Source organism: Lithobates pipiens, unplaced genomic scaffold (assembly GCF_037356315.1).
Source record: "Lithobates pipiens isolate NorthernLeopardFrog02 unplaced genomic scaffold, aLitPip1_a1.2 Scaffold_18, whole genome shotgun sequence".
NCBI classification, from domain to species: domain Eukaryota; kingdom Metazoa; phylum Chordata; class Amphibia; order Anura; family Ranidae; genus Lithobates; species Lithobates pipiens.
In genome coordinates, this window is record NW_027507758.1 from 616,536,685 (window position 1) to 616,554,392 (window position 17,708).

Sequence of the window (17,708 nt, forward strand, 5' to 3'; positions counted from 1 at the left end):
TTAGCGGTAATGCAGCTAGACCCAAATCTGCTAAAGGGTTGAGTGGCCGGAGATGAACAGGAAAGTATAGGCTGGCAGCGGTAGAAGACTGGAGACCCATGAGGGGCTTGCAGGCAGTGGGACGGGGTCTTCCTCTTATCACTGTGCCGCATTGTTCTCTTTCCCCACCCTAAAGCATATCAGTGCTCCAGGGTTATCTTTTACTGCAGTGAAACCTGCATTGGTGGGAAATTTAAAAAAGGTAGTCATTGGTGCAGATAGTGAGGTAGCTCCAATGCTTTAGCTTAATTGGCCTTACTGTCTGAGTGTAGAGAGAAAGGGTCACACTTGGGGGCATGTGTCACAATTCTGGACCCAGAAAGCAGTATGCAGCCAACACACAGTACACAATGTAGAGCCCAGGCCACATTCTAGGCTAGCCCAAAAAGTCCAGTGGGGTCCGGGTACGTGCTGAGGAAATACCTCAATGGACCAGAAAGAAAATGGCTCATCAGCGGGACATCCAGTGAGACCGAGCCGCATACAGAGGAATATATACAGAGAGCGAGGAGAGAACCACACTGTGTGTTCTCATTTCACGCATCATTAACTCTCCTCTCTGCAGGCAGAAATCACAGAGAGGAGCTCTGCACCATTCCTGCAGATGAGGATCAGTTCGCACCTCCATGATTCCCCACCTTCCCTCCCCCACCACATCTCGAGTATAGCAACACTGACCTCTGATCTCATATCACAGCATCTACCAAACAATCAGCTGTTCAAGACTTATACTCCCCATCACCGCTCTGCAGCCTGCACTGTATCAGGGCTGACCCCACCCAGGACTCTTATTTTAGTCTTTGCAGAACATGAAAAACTATGCAGTTTATTTAATCTCTTTACCAAATTCACAGATCTGCACAGGCTGTGCCCATTATGAGGGGTTCCCACCATCCCTATGCCAAGTTCCTGGATCTCTACACTTGCTGTGCCAAGTTCCTGGGTCCGTACACCTGCTGTGCCCATTATGAGGGGTTCCCACCATCCCTATACCAAGTTCCTGGATCTCTACACTTGCTGTGCCAAGTTCCTGGGTCCGTACACCTGCTGTGCCCATTATGAGGGGTTCCAACCATCCCTGTGCCAAGTTCCTGGAACTGTACATGCACTGTGCATATTACGAGGGGGTTCCCACCATCTCTATGCCGAGTTCCTGGGTCCGTACACCTGCTGTGCCCATTATAAGGGATTCCCACCATCCCTGTGCTGAGTTTCCAGGTCTGTACCCCTGCTGTGTCCATTATGAGGGGTTCCCACCATCCCTGTGCCGAAAATTCCAGAGGAGCCCTCTCCTTACACCAGCACCCCCTCCACCAAACATTTCCATGCAACAGAGCGCCTCACCTTGTGTATAGACTCCAGCTGGACGCGCTCCATGTTTACCTCGCCCTTTGTCTCATTGGTTATCATCCTCCTGGTTGGCTCCCTGCTGTTAATACGATGGAAGTCTCTCTGCAGAGAGGAGGAGGAGGAGGGATCAGTACGATGTGCACAGAAGAGATGAAGAACACAGTATTACATGGTGTTTATGTCCCACCTATCGCAGATCAATTCCAGCCAAATCATTTTTTGCCTGGTATTTACTATCCAAAATGCCCATTGGGGAAATTTTTTATTTGCTCCTGTCCTGGCGAGCACTATTAACTACCAGGGAGTATAACTTCCCAATGGAGGAAGGAGGGCGGGGGGGGGGGGGGGGGGTGTTTAGGGGTCAGAACTTCTGCCACGCAGCACTAGCGTCCTTAGTTCCAGGACACTATCTACATGGAGATTGCATGTACTCCCTGTGCTTGCGTGGGTTTCCACCTGGGTACTCCAAAGACATGAATTGGCCCTAGTATGTGTATGTGTATATGCTGCAAAAAGTGAAGGAAAAGCCACAAACTGTTACAATCACAGCGTAGTACTTTAACCACTTGCTTACTGGGCACTTAAACCCCCCTCAGTCCCAGACCAATTTTCAGCTTTCAGCGCTGATGCACTTTGAGTGACAATTGCGCGGTCATACAACACTGTACCCAAATGAAATTTTTATCATTTTTTTCCCACAAATAGAGCTTTCTTTTGGTGGTATTTAGTTACAGCTCGGAGTTTTATTTTTTGCTAAACAAACAAAAAAAGATGCAAAAAAAAAAAAAAAAAAAATCATGTTTTAATAGTTTGTTATAAAATTTTGCAAACGGGTCATTTTTCTCCTTCATTGAAGTGCGCTGATTAGGCGGCACTGATAGGCTGCATTGGTGGGCACTGATGGGCTGCATTGGTGGGCACTGATGGGCTGCATTGGTGGGCACTGATAGGCTGCACTGGTGGGCACTGATAGGCATAGTTAAGGCGGCACTAATAGGCACAGATAAGGCGGCACCGATGGGCACAGATAAGGCGGCACTGATGGGCAAAGATGGGCACAGATAAGATGGCACGGATGGGTGGCACGGATAAGTGGCACGGATGGGTGGCACGGATGGGCACTGATAGGTACCACAGATAGATGGGACTGATGGGCACTGATAGGTGGCACTGATAGGTGGCTCTGATAGGTGGCACTGCTGGGCACTGATGGGCGGCACTGCTGGGCACTGATGGGCGGCACTGCTGGGCACTGATGGGCGGCACTGGGGTGCAGCACCTGAGGCAGATTTTGGGTGGCACTGTGGGTGGCACTGCTGGGTGGCACTGTTGGGTGGCACTGTGGGCACTGCTGGGTGGCACTGTGGGCACTATGGGCACTGCTGGGTGGCACTGACAGGGGGGCACTTACTTTATTCAGGATGGCACTGCGGGTGGCAGGTGGGCACTGGCAGGGGGCAGGTGTCCTTTTATATTGCTGGCCGTGATCGGGACTGATGTCCCGAACACGGCCGCCGGCGATCGGCTTTTTTTTTTTCTCCTCGCGCTGTCAGCGCGAGGAGGAATACTAGCCGATTACCGGCTCCGTTTTATCACATGATCAGCTGTCATTGGCTGACAGCTGATCACGTGATAAGGGGTCGGGATCGACCCCTTACACGGATCGGTGATCAGGCGAGTCTCACGGACTCGCCGATCACAGAGCGCGCCGCGCGCGCCCCTCAGGGGGCGCGCAGGCCGCTCGTAACCGGGACTACGTCAATAGACGTAGTCCCGAAAATGTGGGTCCGCGCTATTGCCGTCATTTTGCAATAGCGCGGATCCCAAGTGGTTAATCACTTCCAAAAAAAAAAAAAAAAAAAACACAGATACGGAATGAAACGCGTCAGTGCTGGTGGGGCCTAAGGCGGGGGGACTGTGTTTTGGAAGCTAGCTACATTGAATAAAGTTCTATGGGTGTGATATCAGTGTGTGGGCTTTATCTTCAGGTTCTGCAATTAATGCCAAGCAGGACAAGTAGTGAGCCAGTGTGACTCAGGATTTGAACAGAGGTAGGTAGTATGGAGCCCCCTGCAGTCTGCGGGTCTCCCAGGATACAGACAAAGGTAAGAGGTACTGAGGCTTTTGCGGTCTGTGTGTGTTCCAGGATACAGATAGAGGTAGGTGGTTACTAAGTCTGCTGCGGTTCGAGGGGTTGACGGAATACAGACAGAGGTAGGTGGTACTAGGCCTCCTGCGGTCCGTGTGTGCCAGGATACAGTGGTAGGTGGTACTAGTCCTCCTGCAGTTTGTGTGTGCCGGGATACAGACAGAGGTAGGTGGTACTAGGCCTCCCGCGGTCTGCCTCTCAGAATACGGACAGAGGTAGGTGGTACTGGGCCTCCTGCAGTCTGTGCATACAGACAGAGGAAGGTGATACTGAGCTAGAAGAGTTTGGCTGTTTCTCACCCAGTTTTAAAGGTATTGTAAAGACAGAAGGTTTTATTATCTTAATGCATTCTATGCATTGATAAAAAGCCTTCTCTGTGCAGCAGCCCCCTTGTACTAACCTGAGCCCCATCTCTATCCAGCGATGTTGTAGGATTGTCTTGGCTGCTTGGGACTCCCCTCCTCATTGGCTGAGACAGCAGCACAGTGCCATTGTCTCTAGCTGCTGTCAAAGTCAGCCAGCCAATGAGGAGAGGAATGGGGGCGGGGCCAGGCTGCAGCTCCATGTCTGGACACAGGGAGCTGTGGCTCGGCTCAGGTGCCCCCATAGCAAACTTCTTGCTGTGGGGGAACCCAACAGGAGGGAGGGGCCAGGAGCACTGAAGAGGGACGTGAGAAGAGGAGGATCTGGGCTGCTCTGAGAAAATCCACTGCAACAGAGGAGGCAAGCATATATTTTTTTTTTTTAGTTAAAAAGGAAGATGGAGACTTTACAATCACTTTTAGCCTCCTACACAGCTGTTTTAGTTAATGACGGTTTCAGACTACATTTGAAAATTGATGATCATTAGCACCCTGCTTCCTATAATTGGTTAATCATACGCCTGAATCTAATCCTGGAAAATCCCTGCCTTAGTGCAAGAATTGATGCGGGTTTGAAGCCAAAGAGCGGTCACACCAAATATTGATTTGATTTTTCTTCTGGTTGCTCACCTTCCATTTTGTAAATTGATAAAAAATAAAAAAACTATTAAAATATATGTTTTTGAAAACATTCTTACTTTACAGCATTTCTTTGCACTTAAACGTTTGCATACTACTATAGGTGGTACTGAGCCTCCTGCTGTCCGTTTTAGAATACAGACACAGAGGTAGGTAGGTACCCACTGAGCCTCCATCGGTCCGTGTCTCAGAATACAGACACAGCACAGGTAGGTGCTCCAGCAGCCTTTACAGTGACACAGCGAGGGGGAGGGGCCTATTTCACACATTGAGAAGGGCGGGCCCATTTTATAACAAGAGGGTTTGTTACCAACTGGAATGATGCCCCATCCTTTACTGCTGTATGTATGTATGCATGCATGCATGCATGCATGTATGCAATGAGGTTGTCAATCCAGGGAGGGCCTCCCTACGCCATTAAACTACAAGTCCCAGCATGCCCTGGAAATGTTCAATCGTTTACAGCTGCAGGGCCAGACTGCTGAAAAAGGACAGGATTTTAGCAACTGGGTCTACGCAGACGTCAATTAAAAGATCTGCTGAGAAATTCACAAAGACGTCATCCCGTACCAGAAGAGCGAGTCTTACCAAATCCGTGTCCTGGAAGAGGAGGCGGGCGCGGCTGGCTGCTGCCCGGAACGACTTTGGCTTGAAACGTTGGTAGTCCGTGGTCTCGGTTAGCGGCTCACCAGATGGGCTCTGGGTGTCGCTGTCTGGGGGAGGAGCGGAGGACTGGAAATCGGCTTTATAAATAGGCTACAAGGGAGAAGGAGGACAGGAGATGACCATTACTGACAGATGAGGGACTTATGATATCTCCAGGAAAGTTACAGTTACATATGTGCAAGCTGCGGTCATACTCACAAATCTGCGGTCAGCCGGCCGTTTGGTGTTAATAGAGTGGACATTGAGAAAAGGCATCATGACGGCCATCACCTCGCCTGTAATATCCCCCGCAGTGACCGTCCCCAACCAATCCGAGCCAGACACACTCTGCAAAACAGCATGTAGTATAGACTGCTGGGAGATCCGGGGGGTTTGGAAGGTTCAGGTGGCATAATGCGATATTTCCTGCGCTGACACTACATCGTTACCCTTAGAATGGATTCTTCCCAACCTCTGCCTAGTCAGTTCAGTCAGACTTCCAACCCTCAAGGTCTAGTCACAATTATAGAGTCCACCATACTATACCTCAGCCTCTGCCCAGCCTAGCCTAGCCAATCAGTAGAATTCTACATCCCATCCAATCAGGAGTTCCCCATACTATACCTCAGCTTTTGCGCATCCCATCCATTCAGTAAAGTCCACCATATATACTGTATAGCCCACCCAAATCAACTGAGTTCCCCATCATGTATCCAAATCTCTGTCCAGCCCATCCAATCAGAAGAGTGCCAATACTATATTTCAACTTCTGCCCAGCCAATCTGCACCATCCCCCATCCTATATACTAGCCTCTGTCCAGCCCACCTGATCAGGCAAAGTTCCCCATTATGTATCCAAATCTCTGTCCAGCCCATCCAATCAACAGAGTTCCCCATACTATACCTTAGCTTCTGCCCAGCCCATCCAATTTGCACATTCCCCATACTATATACTAACCTCTGCCCAGCCAAACGGGAAGTTCCCCCATCTTGTATCCCAATCTCTGTCCAGTCCATCCTATCAGCAGAGTTCTCCCATACCATACCTCAGCTTCTGCCCAGCCCATCCAATATGTATAGTCCCACGTACTATATACCCACCTCTGCCAAGCCCATCCAATCAGTAAAATTCCCTATCTTGAAATCCAATCTCTGTCTAGCCCATCCAAATCAGAAGAACCCCACCACACCATATTCCAACTTCTGCTTGCTCATCCAGTCAGTAAAGTCCCTCATACTATATTCTAAACCTCTGCTCAGCCCATACAATCATTGGAGTTCTCCATAATATAGCCCAATCTTTGCAGGCCACCCAATTAGTAGAAGTCCACAAACTATAGTCCACCCTCTACCTAGGCCATCCAATAAGTAGCATCCCACATACCATATCCCAACCTCTGCACAGGCCATCCAATCAGTAGAGTCCCCCCCCCCCCCCCCCCCCATCTTGTATCCCAATCTCTGTCCAGTCCATCCATTCAGCGGAGTTCTCCCATACCATACCTCAGCTTCTGCCCAGCCCACCCAATCTGTATAGTCCCACGTACTATATACCCACCTCTGCCAAGCCCATCCAATCAGTAGAATTCCCTATCTTGAAATCCACTCTCTGTCCAGCCCATCCAATCAGAAGAACCCCACCACACCATATTCCAACTTCTGCTTGCTCATCCAGTCAGTAAAGTCCCTCATAGTATATTCCAAACCTCTGCTCAGCCCATACAACCATTGGAGTTCTCCATACTATATCCCAATCTTTGCAGGCCATCCAATTAGTAGAACTCCCCATACTATAGCCCACCCTCTGCCTAGGCCATCCAATCAGAAGCATCCCACATACCATATCCCAACCTCTGCACAGGCCATCCAATCAGTAGAGTTCCCCCATACTAGAATCCCAATATCTGCCAATAGTAGACTTCCCTTATACTATATTCCAACCTTGGCCTATCCCTTCCAATTAGTAGAGTCCCCCATACTACAGTCCAACTTCTAACTAGCCCATCCAATAAGTAGGGTCTCCTATATTATATCCCATGTTTTGCGCGGGCCTTCCATTCAGTAGAAACCCACATACTATATCCCCAACCTCTGCCTAGGCTATCCAATCAGTAGAGTCCCACATGCTATAACAACTTCTGTCCAGCCCATCCAAATATTGATGTCCTCCCATACTAAATCCCAGCCTCTCCAATCAGTAGAATCCCCTATACTATATCCCAACCTCTGCCAGGGCCCATACAATCAATACAGTCTTCTAAACTATAACCCAACTACTACCCCCACCACAAAATTTGAAATGAAGGATAAGCATGACACAATATGGAGGCATTCCTTACCCAGACTGTTCCTCTGCGAGGTGCAGCAAAGTATGGCTTGTATCCCATAAATCCCGCATCCACATAATGGAGGCCGCACAGCCCGAACCTACATTGAGACGGATAGATTAGAAGGTCCATCTGCCCAGTGCTTGCACTCAGATACATGCTGCATCACCCCATCCCCCCAGCATAGTCCGCACTGGACTAGGTAGACCACAGCTCCAGCTCGTCTTAAACAGTCTCCAGCTCAGAAGGGGAAGTCTCTACTATCACCCTGCAATCTTCAGGAAAATTCCACCAAAAAAGGTAGGAGGGAATTCCTTTTCATGGCTGTGGTAGGCGTGTACCACTGGGAACCCCCCCAAAAAAAAAAAAAAAAAAAAAAAATCCAAGAAGTCAGGTGGTGTAGCAGGTACCATGCCCAAATGCCAAATGTCTTTGCTCGATGGAAAATATTTCAACACACAATTTTGAACTACCTTCCATGGAGCAAATGCTGCTCCATTTTCTCCACCATCCTGCTCACATGCTCTAAAGCCAGTGACAATCCTTTCTGGGATCTCTACTGTTCAAGATTCATTGTACCCCCTTCTATAGCAGTGATCAGGTGACCCAGCGCCCATGGTCTTTGGGCATGGTTCTAGTCCTCTATAAATTTATCCATGACAGCAGGACTGGTAACAGTGTTAAAATATGAGCAGAGGAGTGCTTAAAAATCCCCCCCCGAACCCAGACAGAAATTTCAGGTTTACCCCCAATATTTATTCACACTTACGCAGCAAAACAGTTGTCTTGTGCCAGCACCACTCCACAATACGGCAGCAGCCATGTCACCTCTGTGCCCTGGAAGCGTTTAAAATCATTCAGTGGAGCCGCCAGCCTCCGAAGATCCCAAAACTTCAAATTTCGATCAACACCGCATGTCACAATGAAATTACTAAAGAATGAGAAAAGAAGAGACAGCACATCGACCAATCACATAACTGTAATAGGTAAGAAGCTCCCAGTCTGAGTCGTGATTGGCCACATGACCTGGTTAAGGATGACGAAATATCTCCACATCAGCGGCAAACCATACGGACATGGTCAGCCTATGGACTGGACACTTCCTGTACGTCAGCTGGGACCGCCTATTGTGTACACACACCATGGGTGCTCAACCTGTGGCCCTCTAGCTGTTACAGAACTAAATGTCCCATCATGCCTTTAGAAGTCATGCTCGTTTAACTGGCAGCCTTGCAATGACTCACAAGACATGTGCAAGTCGTTTTGAATTGAAATTCGGACAGATTTTCAGTTTTTCGAAAATTCGGATGCATCTAAATTTTCAAATTACAATAGTACTGAATTTAAACGAATCCAAAAAAAAATAAAAATTTGGATGAAATTCGAATTCATTCGAATAATTTTCCATTTCCAAAGAGAATAAAATAGAAAAAAAAAAATATATATATATTTATATATATATATATATATATTATAATGAATGGATAAATAGCATAAGATAGAAAGAATAACCATCTTCTGAATTATAAATTTGAATACATAAAAGGAAAAAAAAAAATAGAATAAGAATAGACTATAGTAATGGAATAGAAAAGATTCGGAAAAAAAATAAATAAATAAGAATAGCATAAAGAAAGAAAGAAAGAATAACCATCTTCTGAATTTAACATTTTTAAATAGAATAAATTTGAATACATAAAAAGGAAACAAAAGAAAAAAAATTAGAATAGACTATAGTGGAATAGAAAAGATTTGAACTAAAAAAAAAAAAAAAAAAAAAAAAAAAAAAAATATATATATATATATATATATATATATATATATATATATATATATTTATAATGAACAGCTTAAAATAGAAAGAATAGAATGAGTAACCATCTTCTGAATTTCATATTTTTTTCAATAGAATAAATTTGAATACATAAGGAAAGAAAATAGAATAGAATAGACTATACTGGAATAGAAAAGATTTGAATAAAAAAAAAAAAAAAAAAAAACACAAACACACAAACAAACACACAACACAACACACAAACAAACACACAAACAAACAAACAAACACACACACACACACACACAGAATAGAAAGGACACCATTTCCCAAAATTCAAATTTGAATAGAATAGATTAGAACAGAACAGATTAGAAAAAAACAAAACCGAATAGTATAGAAAAAAACTGAATAGAACAAAGATAACCATCTTCCGAAAATAGAATTTTGAAAAGAAAAGAACAAACAAACCTCTGCTCAGCCCATCAGTAGAGTCCTCCGTACTATATCCTAACCTCTGCCCAGCCCATCAGTAGATTCCCCAACACTATACCCCAACCTCTGCCCATCCCATTAGTAGGGTTCCACCATACTATACCCCAACCTCTGCCCATCCCATCAGTAAAGTCCTCCATACTATACCCCAACCTCTGCCCATCCCATCAGTAGGGTTCCACATTAGTATACCCCAACCTCTGCCCATCCCATTAGTAGGGTTCACATACTATAACCCAACCTCTGCCCATTACATCAGTAAAGTCCTCCATACTATACCCCAACCTCTGCCCATCCCATCAGTAGGGTTCCACATAGTATACCCCAACCTCTGCCCATCCCATTAGTAGGGTTCCACATACTATACCCCAACCTCTGCCCATCCCATCAGAAGAGTCCCCCATGATTTACTCCAACCTCTGCCCAATCCCATCAGAAGATTCCCCCATGATTTACTCCAACCTCTGCACATCCCCATCAGTAAAGTCCTCCATACTATACCCCAACCTCTGCCCATCCCATTAGTAGGGTTCCACATACTATAACCCAACCTCTGCCCATCCCATCAGTATGGTGCTCCATACCATACCCTAACCTCTGCTCAGCCTGCCCAATAAGTAGAGGCCTACATACTATAGCACCAAACAATTAAATATGATCTTCCCAACATTTTCCCATTCGATTCAGTCAGAGCCTCCAAAACTACGCTCCAATCTGATACCCAGCCAAGTCAAACAATAGAGTCTTCCATACTATATCCCAACCTCTGTCCAGCCCATTCAATCAGTAGAGTACTTTATACTGTATCCCAGCTAGACAGTTCCTGTAGATCAGCTGTGACCACACTTTGTGTGCAGTTTAATGCCCTTTTTATGTCGTTCTAGTAAAGCATACTATACATCTTTGGGTGGAGTAGAGGTTTTAGGCTGAAGGTGACCGAGATATGCAATGTGTATGAAATAAAAAGGCTCTGGTAGCTCCAGCCATAAGTTTGGGTAGAATGGTGAAGGATTAGACCCTCCCCTGCCCTTCTCCAACATCATCAACACCAGTCACTCTCTCATCCAGTACCTGTCTGCCTTGCACCATTCGACACAGCGCACAGCATGGTTGTGGGCTGAGAAGCTGAGGAACGGGTATTGTTTGATGGCAGAACCCTGGCGCACCTTCTGCAGAATGGATTTTGTATACAGATCCCAGATGGACACTGTGCCTGGAAAGCAGAGAAGACACACAGAGTCAAAGTGCGGAGGGGAGACACAGGTCAAAAGCAATCCTGTACTGCGCTAACCTCTGAGACTGCCACACTGACTTCTTATGGTTACTTGGCTCCAACAGTGATCCAATGGCTTCAGAACGTTGGCCATGTTTTTACCTGGTCAGGAACTCAAAGTATTGGGATTAAGAGAGTCAGCCCAGTAACTAGCATTTTCAGTAGTGGTAGTCTGTATGTTTCTCTCAGCAAAAAAAAGTGTAATTCTTTTCAACCAATCATGGTGGCCATTGACCATCAGCCCAGCCAACAATAGTAAATGCTGCCCATCAGTGCAACATCTCTTGGAGCCAAAAAAAAAGAGCACTGACTGTGGTGCCGTAAGACCAGGAATAAACCATGACAGACAACATGTGACCTGGGGGAGGTCAATGGGAAATGCACAGAGAACTCACCATCATAGAATCCAGCCGCCAGGTACTGGTGTGGTTTTTTGTGATGCCAGGCCACTGAGAAAACATTGCCCATTGTCTCCAGATCTACATGACTTGATGGAGCCAACATAAAGCCGAACCACGGGGTCCACCTGGGGGGAGAAGAAAATCAGCTGACCACCTGACAAACTCCATCATTACAGAGGGCCCGATTAAACGTCATTCCCACCATCTTCATTCTCAAGTTCTATTCCATGTCCTGGGCTAAATTTTCCTCTGCACACCCAAAGAGCTATTTTTTTAAAGCATAGGTTTAGATGGAAAGATCTACACAGGGACTGCGGTTCAAAAAGGTGTTTCAGAAGGGTTGGAGGTTCACAAAAGATGTTCAGAAGGGTTGGAGGTTCAAAAAGGTGTTCAGAAGGGTTGGAGGGTCAAAAAAGGTGTTCAGGAGGGTTGGAGGGTCCAAAAAGGTGTTCAGAAGGGTTGGAGGGTCCAAAAAGGTGTTCAGAAGGGTTGGAGGTTCAAAAAAGGTGTTCAGAAGGGTTGGAGGGTCCAAAAAGGTGTTCAGAAGGGTTGGAGGGTCCAAAAAGGTGTTCAGAAGGGTTGGAGGGTCCAAAAAAAAGGTGTTCAGAAGGGTTGGAGGTTCAAAAAAAAGGTGTTCAGAAGGGTTGGAGGTTCAAATGAGTTGTTCAGAAGGGTTGGAGGTTCAAAAAAAAGGTGTTCAGAAGGGTTGGAGGTTCAAAAAAAAGGTGTTCAGAAGGGTTGGAGGTTCAAAAAAGGTGTTCAAAAAGGGTTGAGGTGAGGGCTCTGCAGGACACTTGAGTTCCTCCACACCAAACTGGCCAAACCAGGTCTTTATAGTAAACAGGATCACAGCCATAGTGGAACAGAACAGGGTCTTCCCCCAAACTGTTACCACAGGGATGGAAGATCACAATTGCCTAGAAGATATGTCCCGGCCTGCCAAGCCATTTCATGTGGCACTTGCACAGAGAGGACGACAGAACTTCTCTGGCAGATTCTGCTGTGTAACTCTAGAGAGGCTGGTTTCTGCTGGCCCCCCCACATCTCAGCAGTAGAGAGAATGACAAAACTCGTGCAGATGCTGCGCTTCTCTGTGCAGCTGCAGCTCTCCTCTCTGCCTCCCCTGGTCTCGGTATTCAGCAGTCTGTGGCAACTGACTTCAGCCCTCCTCTGGTCCTCCTCCAAACCCTGCACTTTCTGCATCCCAGCTTCTTCCCGGCAGCATCACAAGGTAAGAGGGGTGCCACTGTGATGTAAGAGAGGGTAGGGGACTCCTGACTTCTGATGGTAGGGAGAACTCTTGAAATCTGATGTAAGGGGGGTGGCTCTGGATATCTAGTCTTGCAGATACAACTGGCCTTCGAGAGCAACCATAATGCTGATGCGCCTTGCTATGAAAATTAGTTTGAGATCCCTTCTCTAGAATTGTCTTTGTATGCTGTAGTATTGACAGCACCCTTCACTGGAGACACCCGAAGGTCAACATTTGGGGTAGGGTTCAAAAAACCATTTTGCCATAGACTAGTTGTGTTGACCTGGCATCCACAGACTTGGTGTTATTTACCTCTCTAGACTTGGGAATGAACTGAAATTGAATGAGAGATGGAAGGATAATTTTTTTTTTTTTTTTGATCATAACATGATCACGCCCCAATAGCCGACACGCTCGACCTACACTGTTTTGTCAAAAGTAATGGGATGCCTGCCTTTACACGCAACATTAACTTGCAGTTTCCACTCAAATTCAAAATCATCAGATTGAGGTCAGGACTCTGTGCAGGCCCACTCAAGTTCCTCCACCCCAAACTTGCTCATCCATGTCTTTATGGACCTTGCTTTGTGCACTGGTGCACAGTTATGTTGGAACAGGAAGGGGACATCCCCAAACTGTTCCCACAAAGTTGGAGCTTTAAGAATTCCCTTCACTGGAACTAAGGGGCCAACCCAACCCCTGAAAAACCACCCCACACCATAATCCCCCCCTCCACCAAATGATTTGGACCAGTGCACAAAGCAAGGTCCATAAAAGACACGGATGACCGAGCTTGGGGTGGAGGAACTTCATAGAAAACCTTTGGGATGAATTTGAGCGGAGAGCTTGGGGTGGAGGAACCTCATAGAAAACCTTTGGGATGAATTCGAGCGGAGACTGCAAGCCAGGCCTTCTCGTCCAACATCCGTGCCTGACCTCACAAATGCACTTCTGGAAGAATGGCCAAACATTCCCATAGACACACTCCTAAACCTTGTGGACAGCCTTCCCAGAAGACGTTATATCTGGGTGGGCCAACTCAATATTGAACACTACGGACTAAGACACCATTAAAGTTCATGTGTGTATAAAGGCAGGTGTCCCAATACTTTTGATATTATAGTGTATACTAGGCTTCTGGCTAGTGTCTTCGGTGGATAAGATAACGACATCGGGGACTGATATGTTACGCCTTCATGGGTTGTGTAGGCCAGATACAAGGAGTTCCTTCTGAGCTGCTTCTTTTGAACCCTCATTGACTTGTATGGGGAGAAAAGTGGTCTGCAGACACATTACCAATATATAAAATTATGTACAGGAAACCAGTAACGGCAGAACTTTCAACAAACTGGTCATAGAACGAACGATTATACTGAAACTTGTTCAACAGTGACCAGATGGGTGTACAGAGGAGTCGAGTCCTCTTATGGTGTCCAGGTATAGACAGGTATTGAGTGGTCACACTACAGACAATCCATGTATCTAATCTACTTTTTCCATCATCCCCGACGAGTCGTCTCCAGGTCGTTCTGTAACGCCATCCATCTCCATAAAAGATGATCTGCTGCGTTCCGCCTGAGCGGCTTTAATTAAAAAGGATGAAGTGACAGATAAATGAATATTGACCCGGAGATGGGAGGATTTATTCTATATGTACGAGAGAGACTGACCAGACCATCAGCCGGCATGTACTACAAACAGAACCCCCGTGCGGCACTTCAGGGGATAAATGGTAGGGTTTATCCCGGGATATACACACTGTATAGACGAGGGAGGAGCGGCAGGTTTATCCCGGGATATACACACTGTATAGACGAGGGAGGAGCGGCAGGTTTATCCCGGGATATACACACTGTATGGACGAGGGAGGAGCGGCAGGTTTATCCCGGGATATACACACTGTATGGACGAGGGAGGAGCGGCAGGTTTATCCCGGGATATACACACTGTATGGACGAGGGAGGAGCGGCAGGTTTATCCCGGGATATACACACTGTATGGACGAGGGAGGAGCGGCAGGTTTATCCCGGGATATACACACTGTATGGACGAGGGAGGAGCGGCAGGGTTCATCGATCTTACCTTACAGATGGTCAGCTCCGAGGTATCTGTAGGGAAACAGAAAAAAACAATTACATTGGTTCTGTAAAAGGAGAATACATTGCTTTAGAACTCTCAGGAGACTGGAAGCCAACACACCTATAGAATACAGGTCTTCTATGATGTATGACTCTCACAGAGAAAAGTACTGTAAACCCCTCCTAAAAATATCAATAATCAAAAGCTACAAGTGGACAGTTACATACATTTTCCTAATAACCATCGAGAAGAATGTCAATTTACAGCACTTAGATTGGGTGACAAAAGCATTCTGTGCATGTCAGTGGATGGAAATGCCGTCCAATCCGTGCGACGCTGGGCTTACTCTGGGCTGCAGTGCCATCCAATCCGGGCGACGCTGGGCTTGCTCTGGGCTGCAGTGCCGTCCAATACGTGCGACGCTGGGCTTGCTCTGGGCTGCAGTGCCGTCCAATACGGGCGACGCTGGGCTTGCTCTGGGCTGCAGTGCCGTCCAATACGGGCGACGCTGGGCTTGCTCTGGGCTGCAGTGCCGTCCAATACGGGCGACGCTAGGCTTGCTCTGGGCTGCAGTGCCGTCCAATACGTGCGACGCTAGGCTTGCTCTGGGCTGCAGTGCCGTACAATACGTGCGACGCTGGGCTTGCTCTGGGCTGCAGTGCCGTACAATACGTGCGACGCTGGGCTTGCTCTGGGCTGCAGTGCCGTACAATAGGTGCGACGCTGGGCTTGCTCTGGGCTGCAGTGCCGTACAATACGTGCGACGCTGGGCTTGCTCTGGGCTGCAGTGCCGTACAATACGTGCGACGCTGGGCTTGCTCTGGGCTGCAGTGCCGTACAATACGTGCGACGCTGGGCTTGCTCTGGGCTGCAGTGCCGTACAATACGTGCGACGCTGGGCTTGCTCTGGGCTGCAGTGCCGTACAATGAATGAAATGCTGGGCTTTCTTTGGGCTGCAGTGCTGTACAAAAGGTGTAATGCTGGACTCTCTGGGCAGCAGTCTTGCACAATAAATGTAATGACACTTTGGGCTGTAGCATTGTACAAAAAACCTTCGCATTCAAGGCCCGTGTCCTTATCTCACCACCTCTGCTGTATAAAACTTGTGCCGTGTCACAAATAAAAAAACACTGCTACTCACACTGCTCCACCCAACCAAGAGAACAGCTGAGTGGAATCCAAGATTGGATCTGTAAAGCGGGGGACTCCTGGGATTTTATAGCAGGTTCTTACAGTGCCTTGTGAAAGTATTCGGCCCCCTTGAACTTTTCAACCTTTTGCCACATTTCAGGCCTCAAACATAAAGATATAAAATTTTAATTTTTTGGGAAGAATCACCAACAAGTGGGACACAATTGTGAAGTAGAACGAAATCTATTGGATAATTGAAACTTTTTTAGCAAATAAAAAACTGAAAAGTGGTGCGTGCAAAATTATTCGGCCCCTTTACTTTCAGTGCAGCAAACTCACTCCAGAAGTTCAGCGAGGATCTCTGAATGATCCAATGTTGTCCTAAATGACTGATGGTGATAAATAGAATCCACCTGTGTGTAATCAAGTCTCTGTATAAATGCACCTGCTCTGTGATAGTCTCAGGGTTCTGTTGAAAGCGCAGAGAGCATCACGAAGACCAAGGAACACACCAGGCAATACTGTTGTGGAGAAGTTTAAAGCCGGATTTGGATACAAAAAGATTTCCCAAGCTTTAAACATCCCAAGGAGCACTGTGCAAGCGATCATTTTGAAATGGAAGGAGTATCAGACCACTGCAAATCTACCAAGACCTGGCCGTCCCCTCTAAACTTTCAGCTCAGACAAGGAGAAGACTGATCAGAGATGCAGCCAAGAGGCCCATGATCACTCTGGATGAACTGCAGAGAACTACAGCTGAGGTGGGAGAGTCTGTCCATAGGACAACAATCAGTCGTGCACTGCACAAATCTGGCCTTTATGGAAGAGTGGCAAGAAGAAAGCCATTTCTCAAAGATATCCATAAAAAGTCTTGTCTAAAGTTTGCCACAAGCCACCTGGGAGACACACCAAACATGTGGAAGAAGGTGCTCTGGTCAGATGAAACCAAAATCGAACTTTTTGCCCACAATGCAAAACGATATGTTTGGCGTAAAAGCAACACAGCTCATCACCCTCACACACCATCCCCACTGTCAAACATGGTGGTGGCAGCATCATGGTTTGGGCCTGCTTTTCTTCAGCAGGGACAGGGAAGATGGTTAAAATTGAGGGGAAGATGGATGCAGCCAAATACAGGACCATTCTGGATGAAAACCTGATGGAGTCTGCAAAAGACCTGAAACTGGGACGGAGATTTATCTTCCAACAAGACAATGATCCCAAACATACAGCAAAATCTACAAAGGAATGGTTCACAAATAAACGTATCCAGGTGTTAGAATGGCCAAGTCAAAGTCCAGACCTGAATCCAATCGAGAATCTGTGGAAAGAGCTGAAAACTGCTGTTCAAACGCTCTCCATCCAACCACACTGAGCTCGAGCTGTTTTGCAAGGAAGAATGGGCAAGAATTTCAGTCTCTCGATGTGCAAAACTGATAGAGACATACCCCAAGCGACTTGCAGCTGTAATCGCAGCAAAAGGTGGCTCTACAAAGTATTAAACGCAACATATTTTGCACGCCCCACTTTTCATTTTTTTTATTCGTTAAAAAAAGTTTCAAAAATCCAATAGATTTCGTTCCACTTCACAATTGTGTCCCACTTGGCGATTCTTCACAAAAAGTAAAAATTTTATATCTTTATGTTTGAAGCCGGAAATGTGGCAAAAAGGTTGAAAAGTTCAAGGGGCCGAATACTTTCGCAAAGCACTGTAAACCAAAGACTGACTTATGACAACCAATGGAAATCCAGAACCCATCTGATTTCATACCCAAAGTAGAAAATATTCTA

The 17,708-nt window shown here is 46.7% G+C and overlaps 1 protein-coding gene across 1 annotated transcript in view; it reads right to left on the bottom strand.

Moving 5' to 3' along the window:
- GTF3C2 (general transcription factor IIIC subunit 2) overlaps positions 1–17,708 on the bottom strand; it is a 51,880-nt gene that overhangs the window by 3,283 nt on the left and 30,889 nt on the right. The window contains 9 exon segments of the mRNA XM_077485247.1: positions 1,384–1,491; positions 5,128–5,295; positions 5,404–5,532; positions 7,524–7,611; positions 8,281–8,442; positions 10,852–10,993; positions 11,449–11,503; positions 11,505–11,579; positions 14,789–14,849. Coding sequence (XP_077341373.1) covers positions 1,384–1,491; positions 5,128–5,295; positions 5,404–5,532; positions 7,524–7,611; positions 8,281–8,442; positions 10,852–10,993; positions 11,449–11,503; positions 11,505–11,579; positions 14,789–14,849 — 988 coding nt within the window.